Consider the following 18,071-nt stretch of genomic DNA (forward strand, 5'->3'; position numbering starts at 1 on the left):
CAGCGACGGCAGGGTTACAGACAGCGGAACACCAGTGGAACTCCTATGTAAGCATGGGAGGGCAGAGCACCAGCAGTTTTCCCCTCACGAACCAGGCTCTCAGCGATATCGGGACTCGAAATTCAAACATCACAGGACTAGCCAAAAGGACATGACCAGAAGGAATAGAGTTTCATATCAAAGATTAGGATGTAGTTTTTAAAATGTCTAGACAACAGACAGAAGTAAAGAGTGTGTTATGAGATACAGTCTTACCTGAAGTGTGAGATTTTTCTGGAAAAGGTATTGGATTAATGAAAGGAATAGCTCCAATTCAAATTCCAGAAAAGCCAAATAACTCCAGCGTATAATCTAATCCCTGAATCTGTTGCTGGAATAACACAGTTGATTGAAATTCTGACTGAACAAGGCATTTTGAGAGAGATTTTGGGCATCTCGTGTAATTCACCTATCATGGGCATACGAAAACCGAACAGGAAATATAGAATTGTTCAGGACTTGAATAAAATTAATCAGATTGTGATACCTTGTTTTCCAATAGTACCAAATCCTGCTGTGATTCTATATCAGATTCCATGTGAAGCTGAATGGTTTTCGGTGATTGAATAGTGTTTTTGGAAACTGTTATAGCATGGTGCCGAGTTAAATAGAGGGTCAGTAGATAAGATGGGCACCCTCTGGGATGCCCTGAAAGCCGTCATCTGAAGAGAATGCATAGCTAAATGTAACAGTATTTTAAAGTCATTTCGAGCTCGTCTTCATAAATTAGAGAGTGAATTGCATAGCCTAGACTAGCGAGATGACACCCTGCATGATGGCTCTCTGCTAGAGCCAATGCAAACAAAAGTGATAGAGAGTAAGGAGGAGGCAGACAAAGAATTAAAGTTTTTGGGCAATTATGCATTGGCCCGGCTGTATGGGGATGCAAATAGATCGGGGAGCACATTAACTTCCATACTCAGGCTTAATTGGGCTGCTGGCCATATTACTCACATACAAACGCCTGATGGTGGAGACCTTTACATGCCCAATGCCCTTATATACACCTGTTCCGCATTTTACAGGGAACTATACACTTACATACGGCAGTCTAATGACTCAGCTATTCATAACTACGTAGAGCGGGCAACTCTGGCTTGGTTGGTGCCTGAAGAGTGTACTACTACACTGAATCAGCCAATTACATTAGAAGAGATCAAAACGGTGATTCAACAGCTTAAGAAGTGTCAAGCCCCTGGCAATGATGGACCCCCTGCCAAATTTTCATACGACATATGCTTAAGAACTTGTGCCTTTACTCTTAGTGGTTTATGAAGAGGCTAATGAAGCAGGTGCACTTCCACAAAAAATGTGGGCGGTGCATATTATCACCCTCCTTAAGCAGGATGAGTCCGGAATGCTGTGATTCTTATCGCACCTTAGCTCTCATAAATGTGGACAGTAAGATTTTAGGTAAAATACTGGCAAACAAACTATTACACAATTTGCCCCTCCAAGTACTACCATATCATTCTGTTTTTATTCCGGTGCACTCCACTACCTACAACCTCCTCTCACTGTTTGCTCTTACACATCAACTAGACCCTAGCCTTAGAGTTGTGGCAGTGTTTCTAAATGCTTCTAGGGTATTCACCACTGTTGAATGGTCTTTTTTATTGTGAGAGCTGACTAGAATGGGGTTGGGAGGTGCTCTGAACAGATGGATTTGACTATTTTATATAGACCCCCTTGCTCGTGTTAGGTTCAATAGAGGGATGTCCATTACTTTTTCCATCAGGAGGGGCAAAAGACAAGGCTGTCCCCTCTCCCCCTGACTTTTCGCTCTCACTGTGGAGCCCCGAGCATGGATACTTCAGTAATTTATTACCGGCGCAGTATTACTTTGGAATATCGCTACACCTTACTCTCTATCTATGCAGATGGTGCGGGGTCCTGAAGTTGATCTGCTTCCCATTATGAATGAGATTACCCAATTTGGCCATTGGTCGGGTTTCCAAATTAACTGGTCAAAGTTGATTCTAGTTCCCGCATATGGATTCCACAACACCCAGCCTTCCATATTGCTTTCAATAGTGGTGGACAGGTTTGGTACGCTACTTAGGCATCTTGTAGCATGTTGACCCTCAGACGATCCTGTTAGAGAACTATGGGACATATATTAATGGACTCCAAGATAGAGTGGAACACTGGATCATCATGCCCTTTTCTAGTGGGCAGTGGGGCTCTGATGAAAATGATAATCCTTCGAAAGTTACTTTATATGTTTCAAAACAAACCTATCCCCTTGAACAAGTCCTTCTTTAAGCAAATGAACTAGCTTATGATTCGCTTGGCCTGGGCGGGCAACCAGCCTTGTCTGAGTTGGATTGGTTTGTCTTCCTTATGACAGGGCATTTTGAGATATACTACTTGATCGCCCAGGTTCAATTTATGCATCATTAGATTCACAATAGCTGACATGCCCCACGCCTCGTTTTAGAACAGGGTCAATTACCTCCACTTCCTTTACAGGAGGCACCTTATTCTCATTTTACTAGTGCGATGACAGGAATCCAACACGGAAATGTGAATGGCCTGGGCCTTGTCTAGGCTGGCTACAATATGTGATGTGGCAGTGCATTACTCCCCTTTCATGACTATTAAACACAATCACCCCCTCCACATTGATCGCTCCTCCGTCATGATGACTAATCTCCATACCAAACATGTTATTATTGTAGGTGACCTGTTCCCAAACCTTAATTTTGCACAGTATGGAGAATATCTGGGGGCTGCAGATCCCACGTTCCTTGATACCATAAAATACGGCACTCGTTACCATGCTGTTCGGAGCGTGTATCCAACGTTTCTAAGGAGCCCCCAAAATGGCCAATACTGTCACTTTTGTTATCATCTGCACAGCCCATTAAGTCAGTCTTGTGCCTGACTCAGCAGTTATGGCCCTGCTGGATGTGGAGCCACCCGCACTAAATTGCAATGGGCATAGGAATTGGTATAGATGTCGCGGATGAGATGTGGTGCTATTGCTGTCAGCAAACTGTGGAGTTGTCTTCTAATGGTAGACTTCACTTAATACACAAGAAGTTCCTATTACAAGTGTATTTTTACCCCGAAAGACGCTAGCTATGTATAATTTATCTGAAGACACCCGCTCTAAAAGATGCAGGATTTGGGATGCAGATTTTTTCCATCATGCGTGGAACTGCTCGAGCATTGCTGAGTTCTGGACCCAAATCATGCAGGCTGTAGAATCCATAGACTCATGCTCCAGCTGTCAGCGAGAATTGTGTTGCTAGGGTATGTTAAACCCCTTCCCAAGGCTTTTCAAAAACTCATTTCAACTGTGATTCTTTTAGGTAAACAAAGAGTTGCCATGGCGTGGGGGGTCGCCAATCTCCTCGATTTTAAGACTAGCTTAAAGGCATGACATTGTATGAGGAATGGGGAAGAAACTTACTCTATAAGCCTTCCCAGTGCTTCAAGAACCAAAGACTCCTGGGAGCTGTTTGATGCTTACTTGCAGTCTATTAATGATCATTGAAGACTGAGGGCCTCATTTATGAGGTTTTACCGCGGGGCTCCCTGCTGCGCTGCCCTACGGTAAAAGAAAAGGGCAGGAATGCGCTGTATCTATGAGATAAAGCGCATTCCTGCCCCTTTCCCCTGCGCCGGTGCACAATGGGCTGCCGTATGCCAACGTAGTCACCTTTGCACCTTGTTGCCAGGGTGCATGCATTACGGGATGATTGTTTTTGTGCAGGAAGGGAAACCTTCCTGCACAAAAACAATCACAAGAGGCTTTTTCCTTTTTTCTATGTGTGCTGCAAAAACGAGGATAAATAAAGATATTTCTCCTTGTTGTGCCTCTCTTACACCTCCCCGGGGAGGTGTTAATGTTTGACGCTGCCTCAGATTTACGATTTCTCGTAAATCTGGGACCATGCCAAAATGCCATGGATGTTGCTGGGAACGCCCCAAGCAACACCCATTGCAGTCCCTGTTAACGCAGAAAACTGCATTAAAGGGAACGATATTTATGAGGCAGCATTAACCCAAAAAATAATGGCTCAGTGCTGCCTCGTAAATATGGAGCAAGCTCCTGCGCAAGGGGCCTCATAAATGAGGCCCTGAGTGTATTGGTCACTGTTTTCTTCTTTGAGGTGGTAGGATAGTTTCTGTCTGTTTTTGTAACTGTTCTTTCATATGAGTCCATTGCTAGGAGATGTGATTATGCATGTTTGCTTAGCATTTTTGTGGGGCGTTCTCCATACATTCAACTCCGCTTATTACATGTTTGAGTACCAGTCGTGTATGTCACCATGCCTTGAATGCTACACTGGTAATGACTTATTGCCTTATATGTACTCAATTGCCTCGATAACAAATTAACAATCGAAAAAATCTTAGAAACATTTACAGTCGTGCTGGATTCGAAAGACGGAGCTGGACCATTAATGTGGGTTGCGAGAGACAGAGGAATTCTCAGAATGTCTCAGCTAATTCCGCTCTGAAAGCATTCCTGAAGGAATGACATATATTTCCCATGTAATCATACATTAGGCCCTAAAGTATTAGAATATTTCACAAATGTTTTCTCCTGTGACATTTTAACCAGTGAATTTGAAAAACCATACTGCAAACTGTTTTTTTCAACTACATTATTAAAAAACATTGCCTGGAGCAGGGTCCAAAGCCCATCTGGTGCGGGTTGGAGTCACTTGCAACATTCCTTGGGTGCAATATAGGTCAGTTGCATTCTCAAGTGATATCTTTAGCTCCCAGTCCAACTCTGGGGGCTTAAGATTGATGGCCAAAAGATTATTGGCCTCAAATGATTTTACTAGGCCAACTAATTGTGGAATAACTTTCTTGGCCGTTGGAGTCAAACTAGGCAATGAACTGCACATAAGTCTGAGAAAATGATATGTTGAGCTTCAGAAGTGATTGGATGCCCTTACACCCCTGCAATTCCAAGGTCTTATGAGATTTGTGCCCTTATATTTGCAGGAACTATTGCACATGTCCCACACCAACAGAAACTATAACCATCCGCCATGTTCCTCCAATTCCTATTTTTGACTTTCTGTAGCCCATGATAACTTGCCTCTGAGGCCACATACCACCCCGTAACATTCATGCAACACACATACACTGTGCCTCCACAACACGTATTGAACCTTTTAGACACACAAAAGTAGTCTTCCCATAACATCATCTGCACCACCACTGTATATCCAACAAATGCTTGTTTTAAACAAGCATTTGCAATGCACTTGTTCTCGCCTTTGGGACCTTATATGTATTTAGCTATGCAAACATTAGCCTGGGTGCTGAAACATCTACTGTTCTTTGACATGGAGGGAAAGTAAGCACCAAACTGCGTGACACGCCAGGTATGGAAACACATGGAGAGAAATATTGCCTTTCAGCTGAAAATGGTATAGTCCAAAGCTCTGTTTTTAATAAAAAAACATTCCCTTCGGGGGACGTATCACTGAAAATACAAGATTTTAAAAAAATGTTATTGTCTATAGGTGCTTGTGAAAGACAATTTCTATGGACTGGAATCTAGAGAATGCTAAAGTGATTCTGGTATTTTACTGACCTCTGCTGGTCGTTTTCTATCAAGCAAGTTTAATAGAGGCAGTTGCCGGAAAAAAAAAAAAAGAAAGCCCCTCAGCAGAAAGCAATTCTGGAATTTTACTGACCTCTACTGGTCGTTTTCTATCAAGACAGTTAAATAGAGGCAGTTGAAAAAGCAGAAAGCAATTCTGGTATTTTACTGACCTCTTTAGGTCGTTTTCTATCAAGACAGGTAAATAGAGGCAGTTGAACAGAAAAAAGTCCCTAAGCGGAAGCAGACACGTCCTAGGGCTGATCTCCAGAGCCCACAAAGTACATACACTTTTAAGTATATACTGAAGTAAATACAAGAGGTCTGGAATGCTCGACCTAAAAAATACCAAAATATGAAACTCTGTGCATTTTTACACCTAGAAAGCCAGGTCAAAATGCATCTCGATTTTCACTCCCTCCCTTCCGGCCTGTCTCACCTTTCACTTTGTTTGGGGCATCCTTCTCTTCTGTTTACATGTGATAGCTCTTGGGGACATAATTTGCTCCTTTGGGTTCTTGCAACACCTAACGGTACTGAGATACTGGATGGTTCTTTGTTCACTCATGCTGAACTCCTCAAAGGCTTTCATTTCTTGCCACTACTGCATTAAACATCCAACCCACTCCTATTGCTTTTCCACTTGACACACTCACACCGTCGCCCTATGCACACAACTTTAGGGGCTACTTCAATTCTAAAATGAGTCTATAAAAATTAATTTCGTCCACAGGAACCAAATTCCAACTGTTCAACATCCATAAAATGTGCCTCTCCTTCCCTTTCACACACCAGAAGCCCTTACTAATCTGGTTGTCATGACCAAAACTGGCGACTTCAGCAGTGTCCTTCCCTCAGTATGCATTCTCCCCCTAACAAGACGTCCAGTTTCACTACTTGCACACATTTCAACCAGACACACAACCACTTCACATTAACGATAGCAAATCTCCTATCTCTCTGCTAGACACAGAGCTCAGTTAAAATGTATTACACTGGTACTGCATTCCATCCATGAATTTTCACCTTTTAGCCAGGGCCACGGGAATTGTGTGATTCAGCGGCTGCTGTGTTTTCCAGATCCCTATGCATTTGCAGCACTTGCCGAATAATCCATTGTCCTCTGCATAATTTGCAGACTTTAATAAAAAACAAGAAAGAATAAAACAACTATTAAAGATGCTACCATACATTTTGCCCCATAGTGCAGGCATTATGTCACGTAGGGTTGCTGATTGCTGTATTGAGGTGTTAAGTTGATATTAATGCGGTGGCATCAATGCCTATGCTTTGTTTACACCTAAAAAATGACAGAATTGTAAAGTATTATTGCTGCAAATGGTTGCTGCATAATTTGACGTTTCTTAGTGCATAATGTGGTCCTCCCCTGTTGCATAGTTACTGTGGCCCTGCTTCGAGCTCACTACCGACATATTTTGCTCTACCCCATCAAGAACATGTTTCAGTCTACTAAACTTTATCTAGACTAAATGTATACTTACCTGTATGTTATGTTTTGTTATGTTATGTTAAATTATAGTAAACGTATACTTACCTGTATGTTATGTTATGTTATATGTCCTTATAAAGTGCATGGCTAACCCATCAACGGGGCATCCCAGCGTTAAAGCTGACAGGAGCACGTAGAGGAGAGATTAGAACTAGAGGTTAGAGAAAAGCCACGTTTTAATAATTTTTCTGAAAGCCCAATGGTCTTGCGTGCCTCGGGCAGCAAGAGTAACAGAATTCCACAGGGCAGGTGACATAGACCTCTAAGAGCTCCCCCCTGCTCTTACCCTGCGGACCCGCGGGACATAGGCGAGATGCTTGTCCGCGGAGCGCAGGGCACGGGCCGGAACATACAGCTAGCACAGTTTGTTCAAAATTTGCAGGCCTTGGCATTGCAAGATCTTGTCTGTAGTACAGAGAGTCTTAAAGTGGACACTCTGTTCTATCTGCAGCCAGTGGAGCCAGCGTAAAAGGACTGAGGCCTGGCAATGCGTAGGCAGTGCAAAAAGCACATGGACAGCAGCGTTCTGAGCTCGTTGGAGTCTTTTGGTCACAGCTTTATTCACGCCGAGATATAGCCTGTTACAGTAATCTAATCAAGACTGCACAGTGGATTGGACAATCATTTGACGGGTGGGTGCGTCAAAGAATCCCAGAATGGGTTTGAGGCCGCGTAGGAGACCAAAGCAGGTACCTGCCACTGTCATTTGCTTGACTCTCAAATGAGAGGGCAATGTCCATCAGAACTCCTAGGTTCTTAACCACGGTTTTCGGTTGGGGAGGGGTACCGAAGGTCGCAGGCCACCAATGATTGCCCCATAGATAGGCATCACGGCCCACCAAGAGCACCTCCAACTTGGTAGAGTTTAATTGTAAGTAGTTATCCACCATCCAGTCAGAGATGGCCAAAAGATCATCTTGAAATTTCGCTTGACCTTTTTTAGAGTTGTTTGAAAAGGTGAACACTAGTTGGGTATCATCGGCGTATGATACTATGTCAATGTTCCGGGCTTTGGCCAGAAGGGCCAGGGGGCGGACATAAACATTAAATAAAGTGGGGCTCAGGGCAGATCCCTGTGGAACACCACAACCGATAGGGTGGACAATAGAGAAAAAAGGAGGAGCAGAGACCTGAAAGGATTGATCAGTCAGAAAGGACACAAACCAGGCCAGGGCCTTGCCCTTGACCCCGATCTCCTCTAACCGATGTAGCAGGATCCTATGGGAGACCGGGTCAAAGGCCGCACTAAGGTTCAACAGATTCAATGCCGAGGTTCTGCCCTCATCCACGATGGACCGTAGCTGCTCTGTCACTGCAAGTAGTACAGATTCAGTGCTATGTCTAGGCCGAAAGCCATTTTTTTACCTATCCAAGATCGCATTCGCTACACATTGGTGCCATCCCTGGATTAAACACCAACAGAAAAGTGCTCAGGGAAGAGACTAAATAAAGCAACTGCCAATGGCCACCCGGAAGAAGAGAATCAGTCCTCCCGCCAAGCAATTAGCAGAGAATGCTGCAGTGGACCAGAGAGGATGGCAAGAAAGTTGAAACTACACACGTAGTGTTGCCCCCCTTAAAAAACTTATAGTGGCGAAATTTAAAACAATTAGAATTGTAGTGCAAATAGCAATATCAGGACGTTAAAACAGCACACTTCAGAGTTAAAACGAGTAAGACTAAAAGCAGAGTTAGCCTGCATGTAACTGTTAGCTGCATATCAGCACCATCCCTGGATTAAATACCAACAGGGAGGTGCTCAGGGAAGAGAGAAGACCGTCTCCTTCCCAAGAATGCGACCGCCAATGGCCACCCGGAAGTAGAGAATCTGAAATTTAAGTCCTCCCTCCATATATGGTTATAGACCATATAGTGAATGCAATACTTATGCTAGTGATCTTGAGAATCGACTACAGCAATACTGTTTACCATAGCCTTCCTGCCAAAACACTAGATAAGCTTAAGCATGCACAAAACGTAGTGACTCACCTCAGCTATGATCTCAATGGTTTGATCATATCACCCATGCAGTGTAAAAACATGTCAATGCTCCAATGACTGTCAGCCAAGCATGGTTGTTTTCTAAATACTATGGAGCAGATTTACAATCCCCTTGCGGCACTTTTGCTCCGCAGTTGCGACACTTTTGTAGAGCAGTGGCGGTGTAAAAATTGCAGCCAATTTACAACGTGACACATCTAGGGAGATGCCTCATGTTGTGAAGCCCTGCGCTACGTTATACCTGCGTCAGGTATAATGTATGAAGGGTGGGTGTTCCCACACAGAAAGCCTCTTAAAAGATTTCACTGCGTTACTTCTATTTCACTGCGTCACTTCTTGGACGCAACTGCGTCAAAACCAGAGTGACGCAGTGTAGTGGGAATAGGCCTCAAAATGCATTGCTTGAGTTGCGTCGTGCTTGCGACATGGCTCCAGCAATGTGTGACTTTTGCCCCAACAGATGCGTCAGAATTTACAGATGCGTCACTTTCTTGTAAATCTGCCCCTCTGTTTTCCAGATAAAACACATTATGGCTGCAACCTCACTATCTTGATAATCCCATATCAGCCACCTAGATGCTTAATTTTTTCCAATGAAAATGGTACACATGTTTTAAGAATTGGCTAACTGACATCTTTAATTTTCAGATCTGGCGTGACACAGGGTTTTGGCTCCATTAAGAGGCGTGTTTCTCATTCACCTGATGCTATTGGCTGTTTGGTGTACTTTTCCTCTTTCAAAGAAGCGCTTTCAGTGAACTTCATGGGTAACAATTTTACATTTGAAAGTACTACTATGTTACTTTTGAAAAGTACACTCAATCATCGAACTGCGTGTCCCATTTAATTGTTATTTCCTATATGCATTCGATACAGAAAGCAAACCTTTATGCTACTTTTTTCACAGCCGTGGTAAAGCCGACAGGACAGACTTTAAGGTAATTATATATAGGTCAGAGTATAGGTATTATTCTTAACTCCACACCTTTGTACCTCAGAAGGAGGTTGCTGCTAAGGAGCCTAAGACTATTGCCCCACTGCACCCTCTGAGCTGCCACCAGTGGTGGCTGGTGGATGGTAAAAGTGGGGGAATGGAAAGCCACATACACCTTTCTGCATTACGGTACAACAAGATGTAAATGCTCACCCTCAGTACTGTATCTGACTTTATGTCCGTTCTTCATCCATTCCTAGATGGACTGATGGAGCTTCAGGTGAGAGTCTTTCCTCACAGGCAAAGGACAGAAATATGACCAATCACTTTGTGGCTTCAAATAAAACCATACAATGATTGGCCATGGTCTTTAATATGCTCATCCCTGCACACACTGCCTTGACTGAAGCTCACAGTCAATCCTTGCATTGCTACCATACTGTTTATAGCAGTGCTTAATTTGAGCCGGTGCTTTCTGGTGCTCAGCACCAGCACCTTATTGTCAGCACCGGGGCTATGACAGTCTGCCACATGGTGGCGCTGTCATGCTCATTTAGGTATGAACAGAGCAACAGCGGTTTATTTATTCAATTTACATTAACAATGACTAATACCTGCCTCCCAAGCCTTTCTTCTGGCTTTGGGGGACTGGAATAGTCTGACTTGTCACACTTGTAGGAGTGTGAAGGTTGGTAGCTGTGTATGTACTATCATTGGCAGCTGGCATGGGTTATGTGAGGTGCAAGCTGCAGTGGCCTCCCGACAAGAGTCCCGGCACTTATCCTTTTACAAATTAAGCACTGGTTGATAGTAATAAACAGCACGAGAGCCACGCAAGGATTGGTTGGAGCTGGTGCAGCCAGCGCTCGGAAAGAGACTAGGGGACAGCGCCGCTTTCCCTCTGGCTGCCTAACACAGCACAGGTTCAAGGGGTTGAAGTGTGCATGCCGGGCTGGACACTGTAATAGACCTGTCCAACCCGACATGCGTACTTGAGTTTATCCCAAGCCAGCCAATCAGATAGGGTATGCCCAAAGCCCTGCACACACAGCACCCACGTGGATGAGATATTGTTTTAAACAAATAAGGTAGAGACTTTTTTAATGAGTTCCTTACCTCCAGATTTGACTGGTACATCACTGCTTGTTATCTTCGTGAAGGAGGAATTGAAACACATCCCACCTGAATAAAAAGGGAGAGAAAATACTCTGTGACCAGTGTTCTTGCTTAAATGGCAAATGAATGTGATTTTCAAAATATAATAGATTTGTTTCACTGTAGTGTTCCATACTGAAGCTAGTGTGCCCTGTCATAAACTGTAACATTTCCCAGATGTGGGATGCTGCTCGGGTCTTCTTCAGAGGAACAGATATCTTTCTTCACAACAGGAGCACTCAAAATCTGGCATAACAGCAGAAAGATCCTAGACCATGCTGAAGGACGATGGATGGAAAACCAAGGAACTCTAATTCTCAATAAAGTCAGTAACATGTCATTCCAGAAGTAGCTGTGTGTCGTTCACAGTTACCCTAAACAAAACTCTTGTACAAAAGGTGCAAAATGATATCTTTGTATATTTGAAGGTATTTATTTGGTGCAGTGGTAGCCATGATTTTGTCTCCTTGTTTTTCACATCCTAATCCGTGCTCAGCACATGATGTATGTTTTTTTTCGTTCTCTGCTACAGCAGGACAGACACTCACTGACCATTTCCAGAGGGAGTTACCTCCAGTGGTGTAAGAGCTAAGGTCTGATGGATATTGTAGTATTCCCATTGGTAAAGCAATTTGTTTCTCTTGAGGAGAGAATTTGAATGGAAGAGTGTGATACCTCAGCACTGTTACTGAAAGCACAGTCTCTGCTAGAATGCTGGGCCCGCCTTGAGAAGACTGTGAGGGCCTTTTCCCAGGAGTGCAGTATGTGGGATGGGGCCCGAGGCAAATCCATGTGTGGCCTGTATTCCTCCCCAATGTCTACTCGAGAACACACTAAGGCCCCAGGAAGGCAAGTTGCTGAGTTGCAGTGTGCGAATGGACAAAAGCTAAACTATGGCATATTTACAAAGATATGACCCTGTTCAGTTCTCTCATTGCACTGGCGCACTTTTGTCTGCCTAGTGCAATGCAAATTGTGACTTTGAAAATCCCAAAGTAGATTTTGTGTTGGAGCTGTGCTGAGAAAGTGATGCAACTCTTGCTCAAAATCTCAGTAAATCTACACCAAAATGTCTTCTGTATCTCATATTCCATACAATTGAGCTTGTCCCTCCAGGGGCTTATGTCATGTGCATGCCTCTGTAACACTGAGCAAGAACACAGATGTAGCATCCTCAACAGCCTGGGTACCTGCTAATGGCTACGCCACACACAGAGCTTAGTATAACATGTCTTTATTTGTCTGTATGTAACTGCAAACTCAACATTCTGAACCTGCATTCGCTTAACTCCGCTCTAAACACTTATGTCACAGTTCTACAGAGTCCATCAGGAGCCAAAAGGGTTCTGTCATTGCTAACTCACATGACACTACATCTCCCCTTCTGTTAAATAATATGTTTTTAAAAAATATATCAGCAAAACACACAAGATGATTGACGGAATGTTGCACATTGGCAAAACTTTCACCCCCAGTCACAGATCTGGGTTTAATCCATCGTTATTTTGCTCACCACGCCACCCCAGTTCAGGCATGGACATATGCAAATCAGTCTTGACCCTGTGCCTCATGGGAACAGTCCAGCCCGAACTGCCAAGCCATGTCTTCCCTGGACTGGAATCAAGCATCCTAGGACCGGTTTCGGGGTTTCACCCCTCTTCAGCCAGGATAGCTTGACTCCAGTGGCATAGTGAGCATGGGACCCACGTCTGGGCATACCCTTCCCACTTAGGGCAAACAGCAAAACACACAAGATGATGGACGGAATGTTACACATTGGCAAAACATTCACCCCCAGTCACAGATCTGGGTTTACTCCATCGTTATTTTGCTCACCACGCCACCCCAGTTCCGACATGGCCATATGCAAATCAGTCTTGACCCTGTGCCTCATGGAAACAGTCCAGCCCGAACTGCCAAACCATGTCTTCCCTAGACCGGAATCAAGCATCCTAGGACCGGTTTCGGGGTTTCACCCCTCTTCAGCCAGGATAGCTTGACTCCTGTGGCGTAGTGAGCACGGGACCCACGACCCAGACAGTTTATCTTTGACATTTCTAAACTTCTGGTATTCACTGTCACTGGTAAGAGGTCGAGTAAGCTGGTTCCAAAATTAATGTGTAATAATATCTTTCAATTTTAACATGTCACTATTTTGACTTGTGGTAGTGACAATTTGTTCCAACTAAATGGCAGCTGGCGTGCTTGATTTCAAAATGAAATTTATGTAGCCTTCAGCCATCTTGGAAGGAGTACCACACCACTGTAGAGGCACTCGTGAAAAGTAGTTGGCAGGGTTTTGATCTGTCCCTGGACGCTGCATGATTATGTAATTGTATTTTGGTAATCACAGACCCCAACATTCAATGCAAGGAGGTTTCTAGGCCTTTGGATTGCCAAAGATGGTCAACAACGCTTGATGGTTCGTCACAAGTGTGAAAAGCTTTCCATATAAGAATATGTGGAAATGTTCACAGGCCCATACCACTGCTAAACTTTCTTTCTCAGGTTGTGAACAAGCACGTTTAGTTTGGGACAAACTTCTGCTTGCATATGCTACAATATGTCTTTGAACATTTGGGGCCCACTCTGCTGTGCAAGGATTGTGCCTAACCTGACTGGGCTAGCGTCAATAACAACCTTTGTATAAAGCTTTGGATCAAAGTATGCCATTTCAGTTGCGTTCTCAATAGCTTGTTTGAACCTCTTGAAGCTTTGCTTGCATTTATGTGACCAATGAAATGAAACATTATTTTTCGTTAAGTCTCTCAACGGAGCACTTAAAGTGACAAAGTCTTGTATATATCTAGAGCAGTATCTGACCCTGCCAAGGAATGAACTTAACATGGAAACATCCTGTGTGGTACTAGCAGTTGACAATGCTTGCAGTATAGCTGGTTTGGGTGTCATGTCATTATCAGAAAATATATGGCCAAAGAATTTTAGCTTTGTCTTATGGAAGTCACTTTTATTAGCATTTAAAGTCAAACCTGCATCTGCAAGTAAACAACACTCTTGCATGAGAGCTTTATCGTACTCCTTCTGTGTAGTCCTGAAAACTAATATGTCATCATAGTCCTGGCCCCTTGACATACCTCCGTAAAAAAATGTTGTCCAGAGATTTTCATTTTTCATTTCTGTTTTTGTATCATTAAAGTGAATTTAGCTTGAGTATATATTGCTAATCTGAGCCAACTTTTTCTGGACATCATTTAAAAAAATGGTGGAAGTGTTGCAGTGATGATGTGATATTTCAGGAACCATTATACCTATATACTTCATTTTGGTGTCAAGACATAGGTAAGTCTTAGAGAGACAGAAAATAACTCCTCAGAGCAAACCTTTGGCGATTTCCCAAAATTGAGGCACTATAGTGATATGTTATAGCCATCTTATTGGCAAAATATTTTAATATTGTTTTTGTTTCAGGTTTTCCGTTGATTCAAATTTGCAAACAGAAGTGAAGCAGGTGGTAGCAGATGATCTTTAACTCCTGACAGAGTGTTTCCAACCACAAAATCTGAGCACACCTTCAACAAAGAAAAATGTGTTGTATGTCAAACTAATCTGAAATTAAAAATAACATCAACTGGGGCTTGACAGAAGAAACGTTGAGATGCTGCAGTAATATGGCAAGACAAAGTTCAAAGGATCAAATATTTTTTCATTGTAACAACAAGTGCTATGGGTCATATACAATGGAAAAAAGTCTGGAAAACATTTGTTAAAAAAATAGCGGAAACCAGTGAATCACAACAAGAATCAGAGTCTTCTGAGAAAGAGACAGCAACCAAACCCAATGCCCGTCCACTTAGAAGATTGATGGCTACCGCTCCTCCACCTCCAACAACTGATCAGAAAGCAGAGTATCTTCAATGTGTTATCTGTGGTTTAGCCAGCACAAGGTTCAAAGGGATGGATGAAAGGACAAAGTACAGAGTATGTGAGTTTCAAAGGGCAACATGTTTTTAACTGTAGCTAGTCTCTTCCAAGATGAAGTTTTCAGCTGAGTAGCTGATCTAAATAGCAAGGTGAATGTATTTGTAGCAGATTTGTATGCCCAGCAGAACTGCATGCACGCATACATTCGAAAATATGAATGTACAATGAACTCCCAGCAGGAACGTAACTGCCAGCCTTCAGTTGAATTTGTACTCTTGGAAAAAGCAAATGAAGTTTTAAAGCCACGCTTGAGTGCTGACTATGGGTTCACATTCTGTGAGATTAGAGAAATAATGGGCAACACTGATGAAACTGTAGTGATTTATCATAATAAAATGAAGACACTAATAGTGTTCTCAGTTGATTTGACTCTTGAAGTTCTTGCTGCCAAAATAAGATCACAGTATGTGGTAAAATCAGCAGGAACCATTTTAAGAAATGTCCTGAAAGATTTAGATTTTGGACTTAATGACACATTTTGTGATGCCCCAGAGCTCCGCAAATCATGGGAGTCAACAAGAATGCCTGATGTTGTCTTAACATTTTTTACATAGTTGTTTAATATCAGCAAAGGAAAACTGTTACAAACTAAAGTTCTTGAGTTCGGAACAGAAGCTGACAACATTGATGATAGCTTTGAAGATATAAGTGAAGAAGTGGAAGACAGTCCCATGAACTAATGGGCTTATGCTGTGCATATGTACGGCCTTTTCCAAATCATGTTTTATCAATTACATCACCGCAAAGAGAAAACGCCGCTACACATGATGAATGCCCACGCAATCTATGACAAGTGCAAAAGTAGAGAGCTAATCACTTCAATGAATAGGAATGATGTATCAACAAGTTATAATGACATAGTATGGAGCAGGAACTTGCTAGCAGCTCATGCTGTGAAATCTTGTGAATCCGACATCACACCACTTCAAAGTCACTTTACCAAGAAAGGATTTATAATTTCTAATCTTGATAATTTTGATTTTGAAGCTAGCTCGTCTTTGTCTGAAACATCCAGTACACATGATACTGCCATGGTGCTTTTTCCAAGACTATACCAATGAAGTAGCTGCAGGACAACAAGCTGTGTCAGCTGTAGGCATAAAAGATTAAGCTGCAAACTGAGAACCCAACTGCCTTGCCAACGTGTGCAAAATCACTACAAGCCATCAACACGTCCCAGTCTACCAGAAAGATTCAAAGTGGCTGAGGACATAGATCTTCTTCTACCTGATGCTGTGGTCCGCAAAGCTTATTTAACTGAATTTATCATACCACTTACTCGGTGCGGACTGAAGGAAGAAGAAAAGACAGTTCCTCCATGGGGTGGAATTCATGCTGTGATCTCCCAGAATACCGTCTCACTGAAGAAGGTTGGATTTTTACCACTAATACTATCTCCAGCCAAAAACTATGCAACAGTATACACAGCTCTAAAAAATGTCCAAAATGTATGGCTCAGCTTGAACACCATCCTATCCTGCCAATGTTCCGCAATGAATGTCTTTTCCATATTGTAGCTGACATTTTTATGAGCAATTCAATAGAATTTGATGATCTTTATCCAATGATGGGCTTTTTCCAAAGGACAAAAGTTGTATTGCGGTGTGCAGGAAGTTACCTCTGTGGATGTGGCATAGACAATGTACTTATTGAGGCTGAAATCTTTTGAAGCAAAACTGTCCAAGCAATATTGAGTGTAATTCATTATGTTCATTGCTTACAAGGTATGATCATCATATCTAAGGCTATAGAAAAATTGCATTGGTAGAGTGTCTGGTACAATAATGACAAATTATATTTTGCATATCTTATCTCTGAAGTGAACAGGGCACAGGGTGCACTCTATTCAAAATACAAAATGCACAGCCAAGTAATTTTCAATACACTCAGTTCAAAATCAGAAAACCTGAAAACTGAGTTTGTAGAGTTTGTCAAAGAATGTGACTGAAGATCTGAACTTTGCAAGTACTGAGGAAATGTTTTACACATGATAGCTCTAGTGAAAAACTTGGTACATGCTTATCAGGAAGGTGATTACAAGCTGCACATGAAGACAGTGGAGTCACTGATTACTGTGTTTTGTGAATTCCATTGCATAAACTACCTGAGATATGGCTCCTGGTATTTGGAAAGAGTGAAAAAGGCAGAGGTGGAAATACCATACCCCTACAGAATATAATCCAAATACATTTTGTGGTGAAACACAGAGAGGGAAGGTTCAATGTTGTGGCTCCAGATATGAAACTGGAAAAGACGATCCAGAGACAACAGAAAAGCACCCAGGGAACTGTTGGTCAGACGCATAAAAGCGATTATGTTGCTCAATGGCAGCTTGTTTACCATGAAGTCCTTTCTGTTTGCAATGTTTTCAAGGAGATGAGAAATTCAAACTTAATGGGCCATCGTGAAACTGTTCCTCACCACAAACTTGTAAGAAAGAGAGAGGAACGTTTTAACAAACATGTTGACAGCCTTCTTCATTTCATGCTGCAGCAAGGAAACCCCTTTGAAATGATTGCGCTTGTGCTACTACACAACTTCGAGACCAAACAATATGTGCACAAAGATATAAAGACATGTCTACGAGGTGTCCTGGAACATGGATCAAAACTATACGCAGAACTGAAGCAGGAGAGATTTGTATTGAAAGAGAAAAAGCTGTCTAACATATTCACCAAAGCAAAACGTTCACATTTTAATTGCCATAGTAAGAGTTATGCCCAACCAGCCACTACAAAACAGGTTACAAAAAACAACTTTTACAAGCGCATAGTGAGATGGATGTAGCAAAAGGAAGGGGGGAATTTATCAAGGACATTCTGTCACATGATCTTCTTCCAACAAACATATTATTTGATGGAGATTCTGCAACCCAACCAGTGAAGCACAAACTCATACAAGAGCTTTAACAAAAA

General features: G+C 42.5%; 1 protein-coding gene across 1 annotated transcript in view; it reads right to left on the reverse strand.

Moving 5' to 3' along the window:
- Positions 1-18,071, reverse strand: part of LOC146798423 (mucin-17-like) — a 512,003-nt gene that overhangs the window by 201,392 nt on the left and 292,540 nt on the right. The window contains exon 9 of the mRNA XM_085627967.1: positions 11,176-11,241. Within this exon, the coding sequence (XP_085484093.1) occupies positions 11,176-11,241 (66 nt within the window). The remainder of the gene's footprint in view (positions 1-11,175; positions 11,242-18,071) is intronic.

This window comes from Triturus cristatus, chromosome 9 (genome assembly GCF_964204655.1).
Source record: "Triturus cristatus chromosome 9, aTriCri1.1, whole genome shotgun sequence".
NCBI lineage: Eukaryota > Metazoa > Chordata > Amphibia > Caudata > Salamandridae > Triturus > Triturus cristatus.